Source organism: Elephas maximus, chromosome 6, assembly GCF_024166365.1.
Source record: "Elephas maximus indicus isolate mEleMax1 chromosome 6, mEleMax1 primary haplotype, whole genome shotgun sequence".
In the NCBI taxonomy this organism is placed as follows: domain Eukaryota; kingdom Metazoa; phylum Chordata; class Mammalia; order Proboscidea; family Elephantidae; genus Elephas; species Elephas maximus.
In genome coordinates, this window is record NC_064824.1 from 20,274,032 (window position 1) to 20,286,498 (window position 12,467).

The 12,467-nt window shown below is 43.4% G+C and overlaps 1 protein-coding gene across 7 annotated transcripts in view; it reads left to right on the forward strand.

The window, feature by feature from the left end:
- The window catches only part of C6H2orf76 (chromosome 6 C2orf76 homolog), a 114,187-nt gene extending 109,449 nt beyond the window's left edge, over window positions 1-4,738 (forward strand). For 6 of the 7 annotated variants that reach the window (XM_049889175.1, XM_049889176.1, XM_049889178.1 and 3 more), the window contains one exon: window positions 1,449-4,736. In XM_049889175.1, the coding sequence (XP_049745132.1) occupies window positions 1,449-1,525 (77 nt within the window). In that variant the 3' untranslated portion in view covers window positions 1,526-4,736. Of the gene's footprint in view, window positions 1-1,448 lie in introns of all 7 variants that reach the window. The other variant, XM_049889173.1, reaches the window with a different exon arrangement.
- Window positions 4,739-12,467: the final 7,729 nt, after the last annotated feature.

A 12,467-nucleotide genomic window follows, 5' to 3' on the forward strand; every position in this document is an offset into this window, starting at 1 on the left:
AATGAAAGGATGTGCTCAGCTCCTTTATTTCATTCTTCTTGCAGTAAGTTCTAGTGAGGAGATGAGAGGTGTAGAGGAGGACAGTGGTGACCCTCCGCACTGTTTATTTTTGTCCCGTTTATTCGGCATGAAGACTTCTGCTTGTCTGTTTCCGGAGTACTAAAAAAAAACTTTTTTTTTTTTGAGTACAGTGTATGTTAATTGAGTGCTCAGTATTCATTACAAATAATCTTATCTGTTTTTATGTCGAGACTCTGAAGGCCTTTTGATCTTTCTGTAAAAGCCAAGCAGACTGTATTAACTTCTGGTTTAATTTAAAAACGAACGTGGAAGTTGTTGGCACACACCTTAAAGAGCTGCATGTTTAATAATCGGAAGGCTCTCCATCAGATTTGTCTCCTGCCTGAATTACTAATGTGGCTGACTTACTGCTTCAGAAGACGAAGTCCTTGACCTGCTCGGTTGAAAGAATTGTGACTGCTCTGAACCCTTGTGGGTCCTTTAGCTGTGCTATATCCCCTGTGAATAATTAGAGGTGTTTGAAGGTATTGTGATAGAAGCCAATTTGTGTCTTTCACTTTGCATATTGTTGAAGCCTCATGAATTAATCACAAGCAGGGCAAAAAATTAACTTCTCCAGACACATATTTTGATGGGTCATGAGGGAGAATGTAAAGTGATCTGTAAAATATTCTACTGATCCTCTAAGTCATAAATTATTATACCTACAGGCTAATTTCAGAAAAAAAAAAAAGAGTTTTTTCCCCTCTTCTTTAGTAACTCAGTAGCAAATTTGAAAAAAAAAAAAAATCAAGATTTGTTGTTTTCTGGGACTGACTGTAAAGGAGACGATAGATGGGCAATTTTCTGATTGCCTAAAAACCAGCATCTTGTGGTAGCTCTTGTTTTCATGTCTTAGAATTTTTTTTGTTTTTAATGACTTGAGTTTTAAAGTCTTACAGCTATGCCACCTCTTCAGACAGGGATTGGACTGGAGTATAAGATAGAAAATGATACTGGTGAGGAGTGAGCTTCTTGGGTCAAGGAGACACATGAGACTATGTGGGCAGCTCCTGTCTGGAGGGGAGATGAGAGGGCAGAGGGGGCCAGGAGCTGGCTGAATGGACACAGGAATACAGGATGGAGAGGAGGAGTGTGCTTACTCATTAGGGGGAGAGCAGCTAGGGTTATACAGCAAGGTGTGTATAAGTTTTTGTATGACAGACCGACTTGATTTGTAAACTTTCACTTAAAGCACAATAAAAAAAATTCTTACAACTGCAGCTTAAACTTCTTACTTGATTTGGTAAAATGTATTGTGTAGACAAATAACTCATCCTTCTCACTTCAGGTATCTAAAGCTATTCTAAAGTATTGAATCATTGTAATAATCCCATACTTGTTTAAAATTTAGGTTTACATTAATTTTTTTTCTTTGTTTTTCCCAGCCCATGAAACTGAAATTGCCTTCTTCTGTGAAGAAGATTACAAGAACTACAAAGCTAATCCCATTTCATCCTGGTGAAGACCTCGCCTGGCCTCCTTTTTGCGTACCTATAGTAAGCTCCTTGTTCCACTAGTGAGTTTTTTTAAACTGACAAATAAATCTTAAAAATGAATCCCCAGCTCTGCTGTTGGAGTGACAGTCTGTGGTGATTTTTCTCTCTGCAGGGCTCATGTTGCCTTCTTTTCTTGTTGTAAAATAATATATTCATTTAGGAGGAAAGAAGTGAAAAATAGTTATTCAGAAATCATAATGGACTATTAGTACTTTTGTCATAATTTGTTTTCTAAAATTAGAGATTTTTTGGTGACTTGCATGTTGGATTCTTTAAAAAGATCATAAGCTTAAATCATCTGTTTATTTCATGTGTTCCTCTGTAGTTACTGATCAGAGCAGCTGTTAATGTCGTCAGTACCAGAGACTGGGAGAGTCTGTGACAGCTGTACTGTCTTCTGGGTCGGGAATGTGTGATACACACCACCGTACATCAAACTGAATTGTGTCTGTTAGCCAGGTTTTCATGATGTAAGATGGTTACTTCTTTCTTTTTAGTATCTCAGCCTATACAAGTCACCTTGCTGCACTGTTTTTCTCTGAACTGTGTTTCCTGACTTCAGGAGCAAACTATAATTGAACCAAACTCATTTACTTGGAAAGAGGAGGTAGCAGGATGTGTGTACTTCTCAGAGAAAATTGTTGACTGAGAGCAAGTCCCAGTGCTGGAAGATGTGTTCTTTCGAGACAATACAATACCTTGGGTTCCTGAGAATGGCTGACTCCTGTGCAGGAAACCGAGAGAGCAGTAGTTTCAAAAGGGCCTCTCAGCCGCCATGGACCTAATCAGAACTCGCAGAGAGGTTGGTCAGCTCTAGAATTGCTCTGTGAGCCCTCTCAGGTGTCAGTAGGGCAGGTGGTTTCAGTGTGGTAGTGTCTCACTTAAGAAAATCTACTTTTTAAAAAAGACAACCTTGAAAGTCTGATTGAAATGATCAGAAGGTGCTTTACTTTGTTGAAAGATGTAATAGAACCTTCTTTAAAACAAATTCTATTTTATTCATTAAACAAAGTACTGAATGCACGAATGTGCTAATAGTAAAAATAAAGGTATATAAAGAATAATAAAGGTAATAAAGAATAAAATAAGACACGGTTTTTGCCTCGGTGAGTGGGGCAAGATACATAAGCAAGTAATTTTAATATCATAACAGTAAAAACTGCGGTGGTGGCACTTTAAAGAAGTGCCAACTGAGCTGTATTTTAAAGGTTGAACGGGAGTTTGTGCTTAGAAGAGAAGAAGGGAAAGGCTTTCAGGAAGAGGGAGTAGCATGTGCCAAAGAAGAGCACTGTGAAAAGCTTAGGATTTTCTGGCAAGAGTATGAATTTCAGTGTACTGGAATATGAATATAAAGTCCATGGAATAAAGTGGAGGAAGATGAGACAGGAAAGGTAGGTTGAGCTAGATTATAAAGGGCCTTAGAAGTGCTGCTAAAAAATTAGAACTCTTACCTAGGAGGTAGTTGGAAGCCAGTGCATTGCATGGGCAAATTTATGTCTTAGAAAGTGAGCTGTGGTAGCAGTGGCCAGATGGCAGAAAGACTAGAAGACAGTGGCTGTATACGAGGTAAGACTGGAAGGCCTGACCTAAGGCCATGGCAGAGGGGAAGGAGAAAATAGATATTCTTGAGATAGTATTAACGTTTGTTCATGCATTAGATGGTAAGTGTTTGATTAGGGTCTTTACATTTATTATTTCATTTAATTTTTACCACAACTCCTCAGACTTGCTAATACCATGTCTATTTTATAGATGAGGAAATTTGGGCTCAGAGAGGTAAGTTTACCCCAGGCAATGCAGTAGCATGCAACAGGGATTGGAGCCAAATCTGTGTTAAAATCCTGATCTGGCCTGTTCCAGCCCCTGGCCCCCCAGTAGAGGCATGAGGCAGATTGCCTGGCGGAATCTTTGGGACACGGTGAATGACTGCGTGTGGAGGAGCGGAGACTTCAGGGATTCTTGCTTCAGTGACTAGATTGATGGTGACAGCATTAACCCAAATAAGGAATTCGGTAAACAGAAGAACAGGTTAAAACATATTTCCTTTGTTCCTTTCGTAGACTTTTAGTTTTTAAATAATAAGTTTTTCTTTTTCATGCAAAATTAAGTATACTTTTACCTGTACATTTTCTATTTAACAATGCAAAAATATGTATATATATATAATCCCTCATTTGGTGTATGTGTATTTTCCTTATTATAGAAGTTACAAGCTATTTACTGAGATGTAAAAATAAAAAATAAAAATGTTATGATGTAAGAGGGACAAGCCTGTTAGATATGAACAGGACAAGGATGATCACTGTTACCGGTACCGTTCAGTATTGTTCTGCGGGTCTTACTGTAACCAATTACTGTAACCAATACAATAATAAAAGGAACGAGAACAAATATTGGAAGTATTGGAAAGGAAGAGATAAAATGTTCATTTATAGATAATAATATTTCAGAAGAACCAACTGAAAAGTTATTAGAACTGATAAGAGATTTCAGGAGTGTTTGAAAATGAACCTAAAATGAAATGCGTATAGAAATCTTTAATTGTTAACGTAAAAGACCCCACTAAAGGAAGAGGAGCACCACTCCATTCTCACAGATGGCAGATTGATTGCTGCAGAGACCTTGATGTGTACCTGTCTTAGTTATCTAGTGGTGCTAGAACAGAAAATAATACAAGTGGGTGGCTTTAACAAACAAATTACTTTTCTTACAGTTTAGAGGCTGGAAATCCAAATTCAGAGCACTGGTTTCTAGGGGAGGCTGCCTCTCTCTGTTGGCTCTGGGGGAAGGTCCTTGTCCCTTTTCAGCTTTCGTTTTTTGGTTCCTTGGAGATCCCATGTCGCGTGGCATCTATCGTCCCTCAAGTCTGCTTGCTTCATCTGCTCTTTTATAGCTCAGAAGAGATTGACTTAAAACACACCCTACGCTAATATTGCCTCATTAACCTAACAAAGAAAACCCACTCCCAAATGGGATTACAACTACAGGTATAAGGGTTAGGATTTACAGCATATTTTGGAGGGATACAATTCAACCCATAACAATACCAAATCTGTAATTTAGTACAATCTCAATAAAAATCCCAAAGGTTTTATCATGGAACTTGACAAACATTTTAAAAACTCATTTGGAAAAGTAAGTGTACAAGAAGAGCCAAGATCAATTTGGGAAAACAGAAAGGCGGGGGGGGGGGGGGCTGGGTATTGGTAACTAGATATGAAACTATATTTTAAAACTGTAGTAATCAAAACAGTTTGGCATTGATAAAGAAATAGAAATATCAGCTGACTAGAATATAGAAGCTGATTTGTGTATATGGAAATATTATATGATAAAGATAGTATCTGTAATCAGTGGAAAAAAGAAGAGCTATTTGCTAGTGTGATGAAATGGCTTCACTTATGTGGCCTTTTTTGCTGTGGGTTTGTGGAAAGAAACAACTTGGGAGGGGATTGCCCAAGTTGATTGACATTTCCTAGGTAAACTGTAAACAACTTGATGGTTTGTTACTTTTGTCTGCCAGGCCCAGTAATTGACAAGGCCTGAACTGATTGACATTTCCTGGGTGATCAAGAATCGGTTGGGCTCCAATCCAGCTAGGAGGATTGGTTGGCCCCTAATCCAGCTAGGAGGATTGGTTGGCCCCTAATCCAGCTAGGAGGATTGGTTGTGCTCAGTCCAGGCTAGGGAGGTCAGAACAGAAGTTGACAAAGCCCCGTAAAAAGAGCTGGGAAACAGAGGCTTGGGGCCTCCTGGATAACAGAGCTGCAGGGGTAGGTGCATCCTTTGGGACACAGAGGTTCTGTCTGCGCTGAGGACTTCTTCCAGACCCAGCAAGGAAGCTGGACCCGGGTAAAGAGCTGGACCCAGTAGAAAGCAGAGCAGTCTGCAGTGACTGGGAGAAATGGCAGTGGCCAGGAGAAGTTGGCAGGCTCGGCAGAGGAGTGGCAGCAGACAAAACGCAGAGGTTTTTGGGGGCTTCTTGGCTGAGAGCTGAGAAGGTGGTGCATCGATTAGGACACAGAGGCCCCTGGACCAGACTCGGGAAAACGAACTGTAATACAGTTAGAGTTGGGGGCGGTGGCAGTGATGGTGCCGGAAGTGGCAGAGACAGCAGGCCTGGAGAGTGGAGCAGAGCAGAGCAGAGATGAAGAGCTGTACCAGCAGGGGGCGTGTTGGCCCCAAGTGCTGCCCCAAGCAGGGGACACCTGACAACAGAGCCTGTTGGGAAGAAGTGATTGACAGCTCAGCCAGCAGAGAGAGCTGTATAGGACCTGATGAGAGCATTTCCTGGTTGAAAAGTTTCCTGATGGGTGAGAATAACATTGGTTTCCCGCAAAGATGAACGAGTCTCCTTTGAGACATAACCGGGTCCCCTTTGAGACATTGAGGCTCCCTCCGTGCTGGGACCCCTCCTGAACTTCGCCTTTTGCATTTCTTCACTTACTGTTCCGTGTTTTTTAATCTTTCTTTGTTTTTAAAGTTGTTATAGCACATACAGGGTTTCTGTGAGTTTTGTGGATTATTACAACGAACTGTTGAACCTAGTAGAGAGAGTGCCATGAGGTGGCTGGTGTGAGAAATGGTGAAGCTGGTGAGTGGGGGGATATATGACTTCTGCCTTGTAGGAACCAGCTGTAACCGACCGCCACTCGAGTTCTTGTCCTGTCTTATTAGCGGATTGAAATAAGTCGGACACTGATTGCAACGGAATCAGAAAGCGGCAAGTTTATTGTTTGCACATACAAGGAGCGCGGGGTCTAGTGACCTTAAGGCCACGTGTTCGCTAAGGGGGCTGGGGAGCTTTTTGTTTCCAATGGCGTCAGGGATTTGCGTTTAGTACCTGGAATTTTCTGCCTTTAGCCCTCCCATGCCTATATTTGGGGGTTGGGGGGGGGGGTCAGTTGAAGGATGTGATCTCAATCTGTGCATGATTCAAGGTGTAACTAGGGCTAGTCAGTGGACGGAGCCACTACCTGCTGCGACTTCCTGCTCAAAACAAGCTTGTGGTTAGCAAGACGAAGAGAGGGGGGAAGGGGTGTCGATCGGGGTGTTCAATATGGCTGAGCAGCCTGTTTCAGTTTCAGTCTTGATTCTTTTAGTAGATTCAGCTAGGCATTAAAAAAATGGTTAAGGGCTCGACTTCATATCACTTACTAAAATTTGAGATGGATTAAATAACTGAACATGAAAAACAAAATGATGAACCTTTTAGAAGAATATAGGGACTATGCTTATGAGACATGGTAGAGAAGGCCTTATTAAAACACAAAATGCAAATGACATAATTTGCTAAATTTGACAATATGAAAAAGCTAGATTAAAAAAATCATAAGCAAAGATTGAAAGACGTAAAGATTGGGAAAACTGCTTGCGCTCATAAAGTAGGCAAAGGATAGGTGTTCAGAATATATATAAAAAAAAACTTACAAATCAATGAGAAAAGGACAAGGATGCAACCAAACAAGGGACACATTTGACAAAGGGAAATTTTATAGAAAAGGAGCATATACGGCTTATCCACATGTGAAAAGATGCACACCCTGTTATTCAAGGAAATTCAGATGAAATCAACAGGGGACCATTTTCATTCACCAAATTGGCAAAAAGAAAAGGGTTTGCTGATAAATATTGGCAGTGGTGTGCACCTGTACTGCCAGTGGGAGTGTAAAACCGGGTACAGCCACTTAGGCAAGCAATTTGGTTTGATGTCTATTAAAATAACAAGTATGCTTATCCTACTGACCCAGCAGTTCCCCTTCTTGGAGTCTGTCCCAGAGAAACCCTCTCATGCCTGCAGGAGGCATTTGCAAAGGCATTTATTTGCTGCAGTGTTACTTAGACTGGAAAGAGCCTAAATGATGGCAGTAGGGGAGTAGCTGAGTAAACTATGGTGTATCTGTTTTCTGGTTTGCTTCTCAACAATCTAAAACAGTGAGGGACATCCATATTATTTATTGACATGGGATGGATGAAATTGCATTAGGACTCATACGATGTGATGTGATTTGGTAAAAAACACACAAAATTATATATGTATATATAGTGTGCATCTACCACCCATCTGTCATTTTGTTGTACTGTGGTGGCTTGTGTATTGCAGTGATGCTGGAAACTGTGCCACTGGCATTTCAAATACCAGTAGGGTCACCCATGGTAGACAGGTTCCACCGGAGCCTCCAGACTAAGACGGACTAAGAAGGGTGGTCTGGCGTCCCACTTCTTCTGCAAGCCAGCCAGTGAAAACCCTATGGATCACAATGGCCCACTCTCCAACCAGTCAAGACTAGCAGTGTTTCATTCCATGTGCATGGGTCAGGGCCCACCTGTACAGTAGCTAACAACAATGACAGCACAAAGTAAACGCTCATTAAATGTTCCGTAATGCTTATTGTGAGCAGTGTAGCAGCATCAGCTTCATTTGGGAGCCAAGGACCCCAAATCTCACAGAAATAATGCAATTTGCCCAACACCTGGAATCTGGTAAATCAAAGAGCAAGTGTCTTCTGGTTTCAAATCCCATATCATGCCACTCTTTGAAACCAAGGCCATTCCGGACACTTGGAGAAATATGGTAGGAAGGTTATCCACTGTGGGCCAAGAGATGGTTCTTGTTTTTGTTGTTTGAAACCTCCTCTACATGCATTTTCTTGTTATTCTCAGTTGAAGGGAACTGACTTCTCTTCTTGTGCCAAAGAAACACACAGCCCCTAGTCCACGAAATAGCCAGGTCAAGTTTTATGTGAGTCCGAGGAACTTCTTGCCATAGCAAAAGTTTTTTTCTTTGCCTTTCTTTTCTGACTGTTCAGACACAGGAGAGGTAATGATCCTTCTCCTATTTGGGACGCCCAGGGTGGTGGCCTGGCCTGGGCCCCTTTGGAAAACTGCTGCTGACTGTTGAGGGGAGGAGGGGAGCCAAGAGCCGGGCGTTTCACCATCTCCTGCTCGTGTGTGTGTGTGTGTGTGTTTGTGTGTGTGCGTCATCTGAGACTGCTGAACCACTCCTCTAGCGGGCAGACCAAGCATGACAGAGTCAGAGGGACGGGACTCTTGCTGTCTTTTTTCCATTGGTGTGTATGTATGTGCACGCACACATGCATGCCTGTGCATTTATGTGCATGTGTGTGAAGGGCTCTGATTATCAGTTACTGGCAGTTTCACCTCATTTTATTCTGAGAAACACGATTAATCAGCAAAGGTAATTGAAGTTAAGTAGAATCTTAGGTTTGATTTTAGCATTTTAGTTCCCCCCCCCCAGGCTGTGACCTTTCAGAAGTAGATCTCCAGGCCTTTCTTCTGAGGTACCGCTAGGTGTATTCAAAGAGCCAGCCTTTCAGGTATTTTGAACTCTGCCATCAAAGCAATGGGTCTTGGGTCCCTACAGGCCTGACAGTCCCCTTCTTTCCAGTTTACACATGGCTGTCACGTTGAACCCACAGCATGAAGCCCACTGCCACTCTGTGCCTTTCACTCTGCACTTCTAGCATGTGTGGGTGGTGAGGACGTGGGGGAGGAAGGCCCAACTTTTGTCATTTCTTTCTATTGGAGGAGACATATTCAGTGAATCAGACCTGAGACCAGCTCCCTACCCGCAAATGTGCATTTTAGATTATAATACATAGAGTTTAGATAAGGCCTTCAGAGGCTCATTTTTTCGATCATCGATCAAAGGGTCATATAACGTGTAATGATTTAAAAGAAGCACTGTGTGTCAAGCTGCTCTGCAGTGTGGTCTTTCTGAGAGCAATGACCTGTTCAGTACTTCTGGTTCTTCATGGGGGTATTCAGTAAATAATGTCACTCATAGACACCGAGAGACTTAAGGTGGAGAAAACCCATTTCAGGTCCCAGATGATGTCATGTAACTTTTGAAATAAGTAAAGGCAGATGGTTTGGGGGCTGTTGTCCTAGAGAGTCGAGTTTTTTGTTTCAGCCTCATTCCTGTTAAGCCCAATACGTAGGGGAAACGCCTCCACCAATAGCAATATTCTTGTGGTCAATCGCAGCAGTGGCCGGAGCCCTCTAAGGCTTTCACTCTTAAACGAGAGAAAGGCAAGTGGTGAGTGAGGATTGTGAGGGCTTCTTCCTCCGTTTCTGACTTGATGGGGGCTGAGCTGGAAAGATCAAGAGCTGTAACTGTAGATCCTTTCAGTGTTAAATTCTACTTAGCAAAAAACAAAAATCTCATTTAAATTCCTGATCCTTGCTCTTCCACCCTCCCAGAAGTCCCTGGTTTTGAGCCTTATCTCACCAGACTATACACTGCCTACCCTCCACCCCTTTGTTGCAGACACCTAAGACCCCTATACAGCTCCCCCTTATTCCTCGATGATTGGAGCTCCTAGCTCACTGTCAGTCTCTGCAGCAGTACTCCCACCATGGTCACTGTAGATATAGACAAGCCATCCAATGTCGTGAGGCCTCTCGGTTGACCAACTCACCTGCAGTTGTCTTATCACCTGCTCTGTCTCAGCCACTTAGTCCCACACTCACACCTTAGCTGTCCCACCACACACCACTAGTTGACCTTCCAGAAGTAGATCACCAGGCGTTCTTCCAGGGAGCCTCTGGGTGCACTCAAACCTCCAACCTTTTGGTTAGTAGCCAAGCACTGAACCCTTTGCACCACCCAGGGACTCCACCTTAGCCATAGTCATCAGCAATAACTGATTCTGACTCTTGGTAACCCCAAGTGTTACAGAGTAGAACTCCTCCATGGGGTTTCCTTGGTTGTAGTCTTTAAGGAAGCAGATCACCAGGCCTTTGTTGTGCACCACTGGGTGGATTTGAACCACCAACCTTTAGTGGTCTAGTGGAAACTGTGCCACCCAGGGACCTAACCACACCCTAGTCCACAACATCATCTCAGTGCCATACATCCCATTCTCTGACCAGTGCTTCCCGGCTCTCTCTGGTGCCCTGCCTCCCACAGCTTTTCAGCCCCACCAGACCTACAGCCCTTTGATCCTACCATCTTTTCACTGCCCCTCCCCCACCCTAATTTAATTATCTGGCCCTTCATCCCCTATAGGGCAGTTCTACTCTGTCTTATAGGGTCGCTATGAGTCAGAATCGACTGGACGACAATGGTTTTGTCCTTCATCATCATCCCTCACTTCTTCCACACACTTGCTTAGTTAGCCGCCTCCCAGGTTTCATTTGCTCTCTATGTTGTCCACACCTGCACTGCAACAGCTGCCTATGGCTGAGAAAATCATGCTGACTGATGAAGCTTTAATTCAGGACTCCTACACTCAGGTAGGGGAGCCCTGGTGGCGCAGTGGTTAAGAGCTCAGCTGCTAACCAGAAGGTCGGCAGTTTGAATCCACCAGTTCCTCCTAGGAAACCCATGGGGCAGTTCTACTCTATCCTTTAGGGTCGCTATGAATTAGGATTGACTTGACAGTGACTAAAGTAGGAGCCCTGGTGGCGCAGTGCTTAAATAAGCTCAGGCTGCCAACCAAAAGGTCAGTTCGAATCCACCAGCCACTCCTTGGAAACTCTACGGGGCGGTTCTACCCTGTCCTATAGGATTGGTGTGAGTCAGAATTGACAGCAATGGGTTTGGTTTTTGGTTTTTTAAATTCAAGTAAATGAGCCCTGGTGGCACAATGTTTAAGTGCTTGGCTGCTCACCGAAAGGTTGGTAGTTTGAATCCACCTGCATCTTCATGGCATAAGACCTAGTGATCTGCTTCCAAAATCTTCCAAAAGATTACAGCCTACAAAACCCTATGGGGCAGTTCTACTCTGTCACATGGGGTCACTAGGAGTCAAAAATCGACTCCGCGGCCCCTAACAGCAAGCTCAAGTAAACTGCTAATGAATCCTGCAGTTTTTCTGTACTTCCCTAGTTCATTCACTCCCAGGTTCTCCCTGCCCCTCGGTCCTTACGCCTTCTCTCCTTCTTTCTTAAGCTGCTACCCTTGCTTCCTGTTTCTCCAAGAGAATCTGGGCAGTCAGAAGATAACACACGCACTCCACCACCGCACCCCCCCACCCCCCGCTGTACCTTCAACCCCCCTTGGAACTGCACCTGCGCACTTTACCTTCCTTCCCATGACCGTGGATGTACTGATAGTGAGACAGATAGGGTTAACTGCTAGCGGAACAAAAGAGCTGTTAAAAGATTAGCGTCTAGAAGTTGGGTAAACAGGAACCACAGCCTGTCAACAAGAGATAAGGATGAAACAACTCATAAATTACTATCTCCTTCTAAGTGTTTTTTCTAGTCACTTCCCCCTTTATAGGCTCTCACATGGCAGGAGAACAAAGTGTGAAACTATTTAACCTTCCTTAGCTCTCCAAATGGAAACCCTGGTGGCTTAGTGGTTAAGTGCTACGGCTGCTAGCCAAAGGGTTGGCAGTTTGAATCCACCAGGTGCTTCTTGGAAACTCCATGGGGCAGTTCTACTCTGTCCTATAGGGTCGCTATGAGTCGGAATCCACTCTACGGCACTCGGTTTGGTTTGTTTTGGCTTAGCTCTCCAAAGATGGTGATATAGTGCCAAAGATCAGTGCGCTTGTGCTATATCCCATAATAAGTGGTGCCAAGGGCTGCCAAGAGGACTCCATCTTGAATATCAGCGGGTTCCATCTTGGAACCTAATTAACATACACCACACTTTTGAGAAGTACCCACTTCTTGAAAGAAGCCCACTAAATAAATATTTCTTACTCTGTTGTCTCCACCCAACCCATATAAGCCCTAGCCTTGCTTCCCTTTTTGAGTCAGTCTTTTGGAGAGGCTTCGATCCCAGCTAACCCCTTTTGCTTGACTCAAGCAAAATAAAGCTTGCTGAAGGTAAAGTTTGTCTTTCGCGTGTATTTTCACTCGGGAAAAGACAAGGACCCTTTGTGTCAGATTGGCAATTGGTCACAGCAGTGCTGATTTCTAACTCTGCCCTCT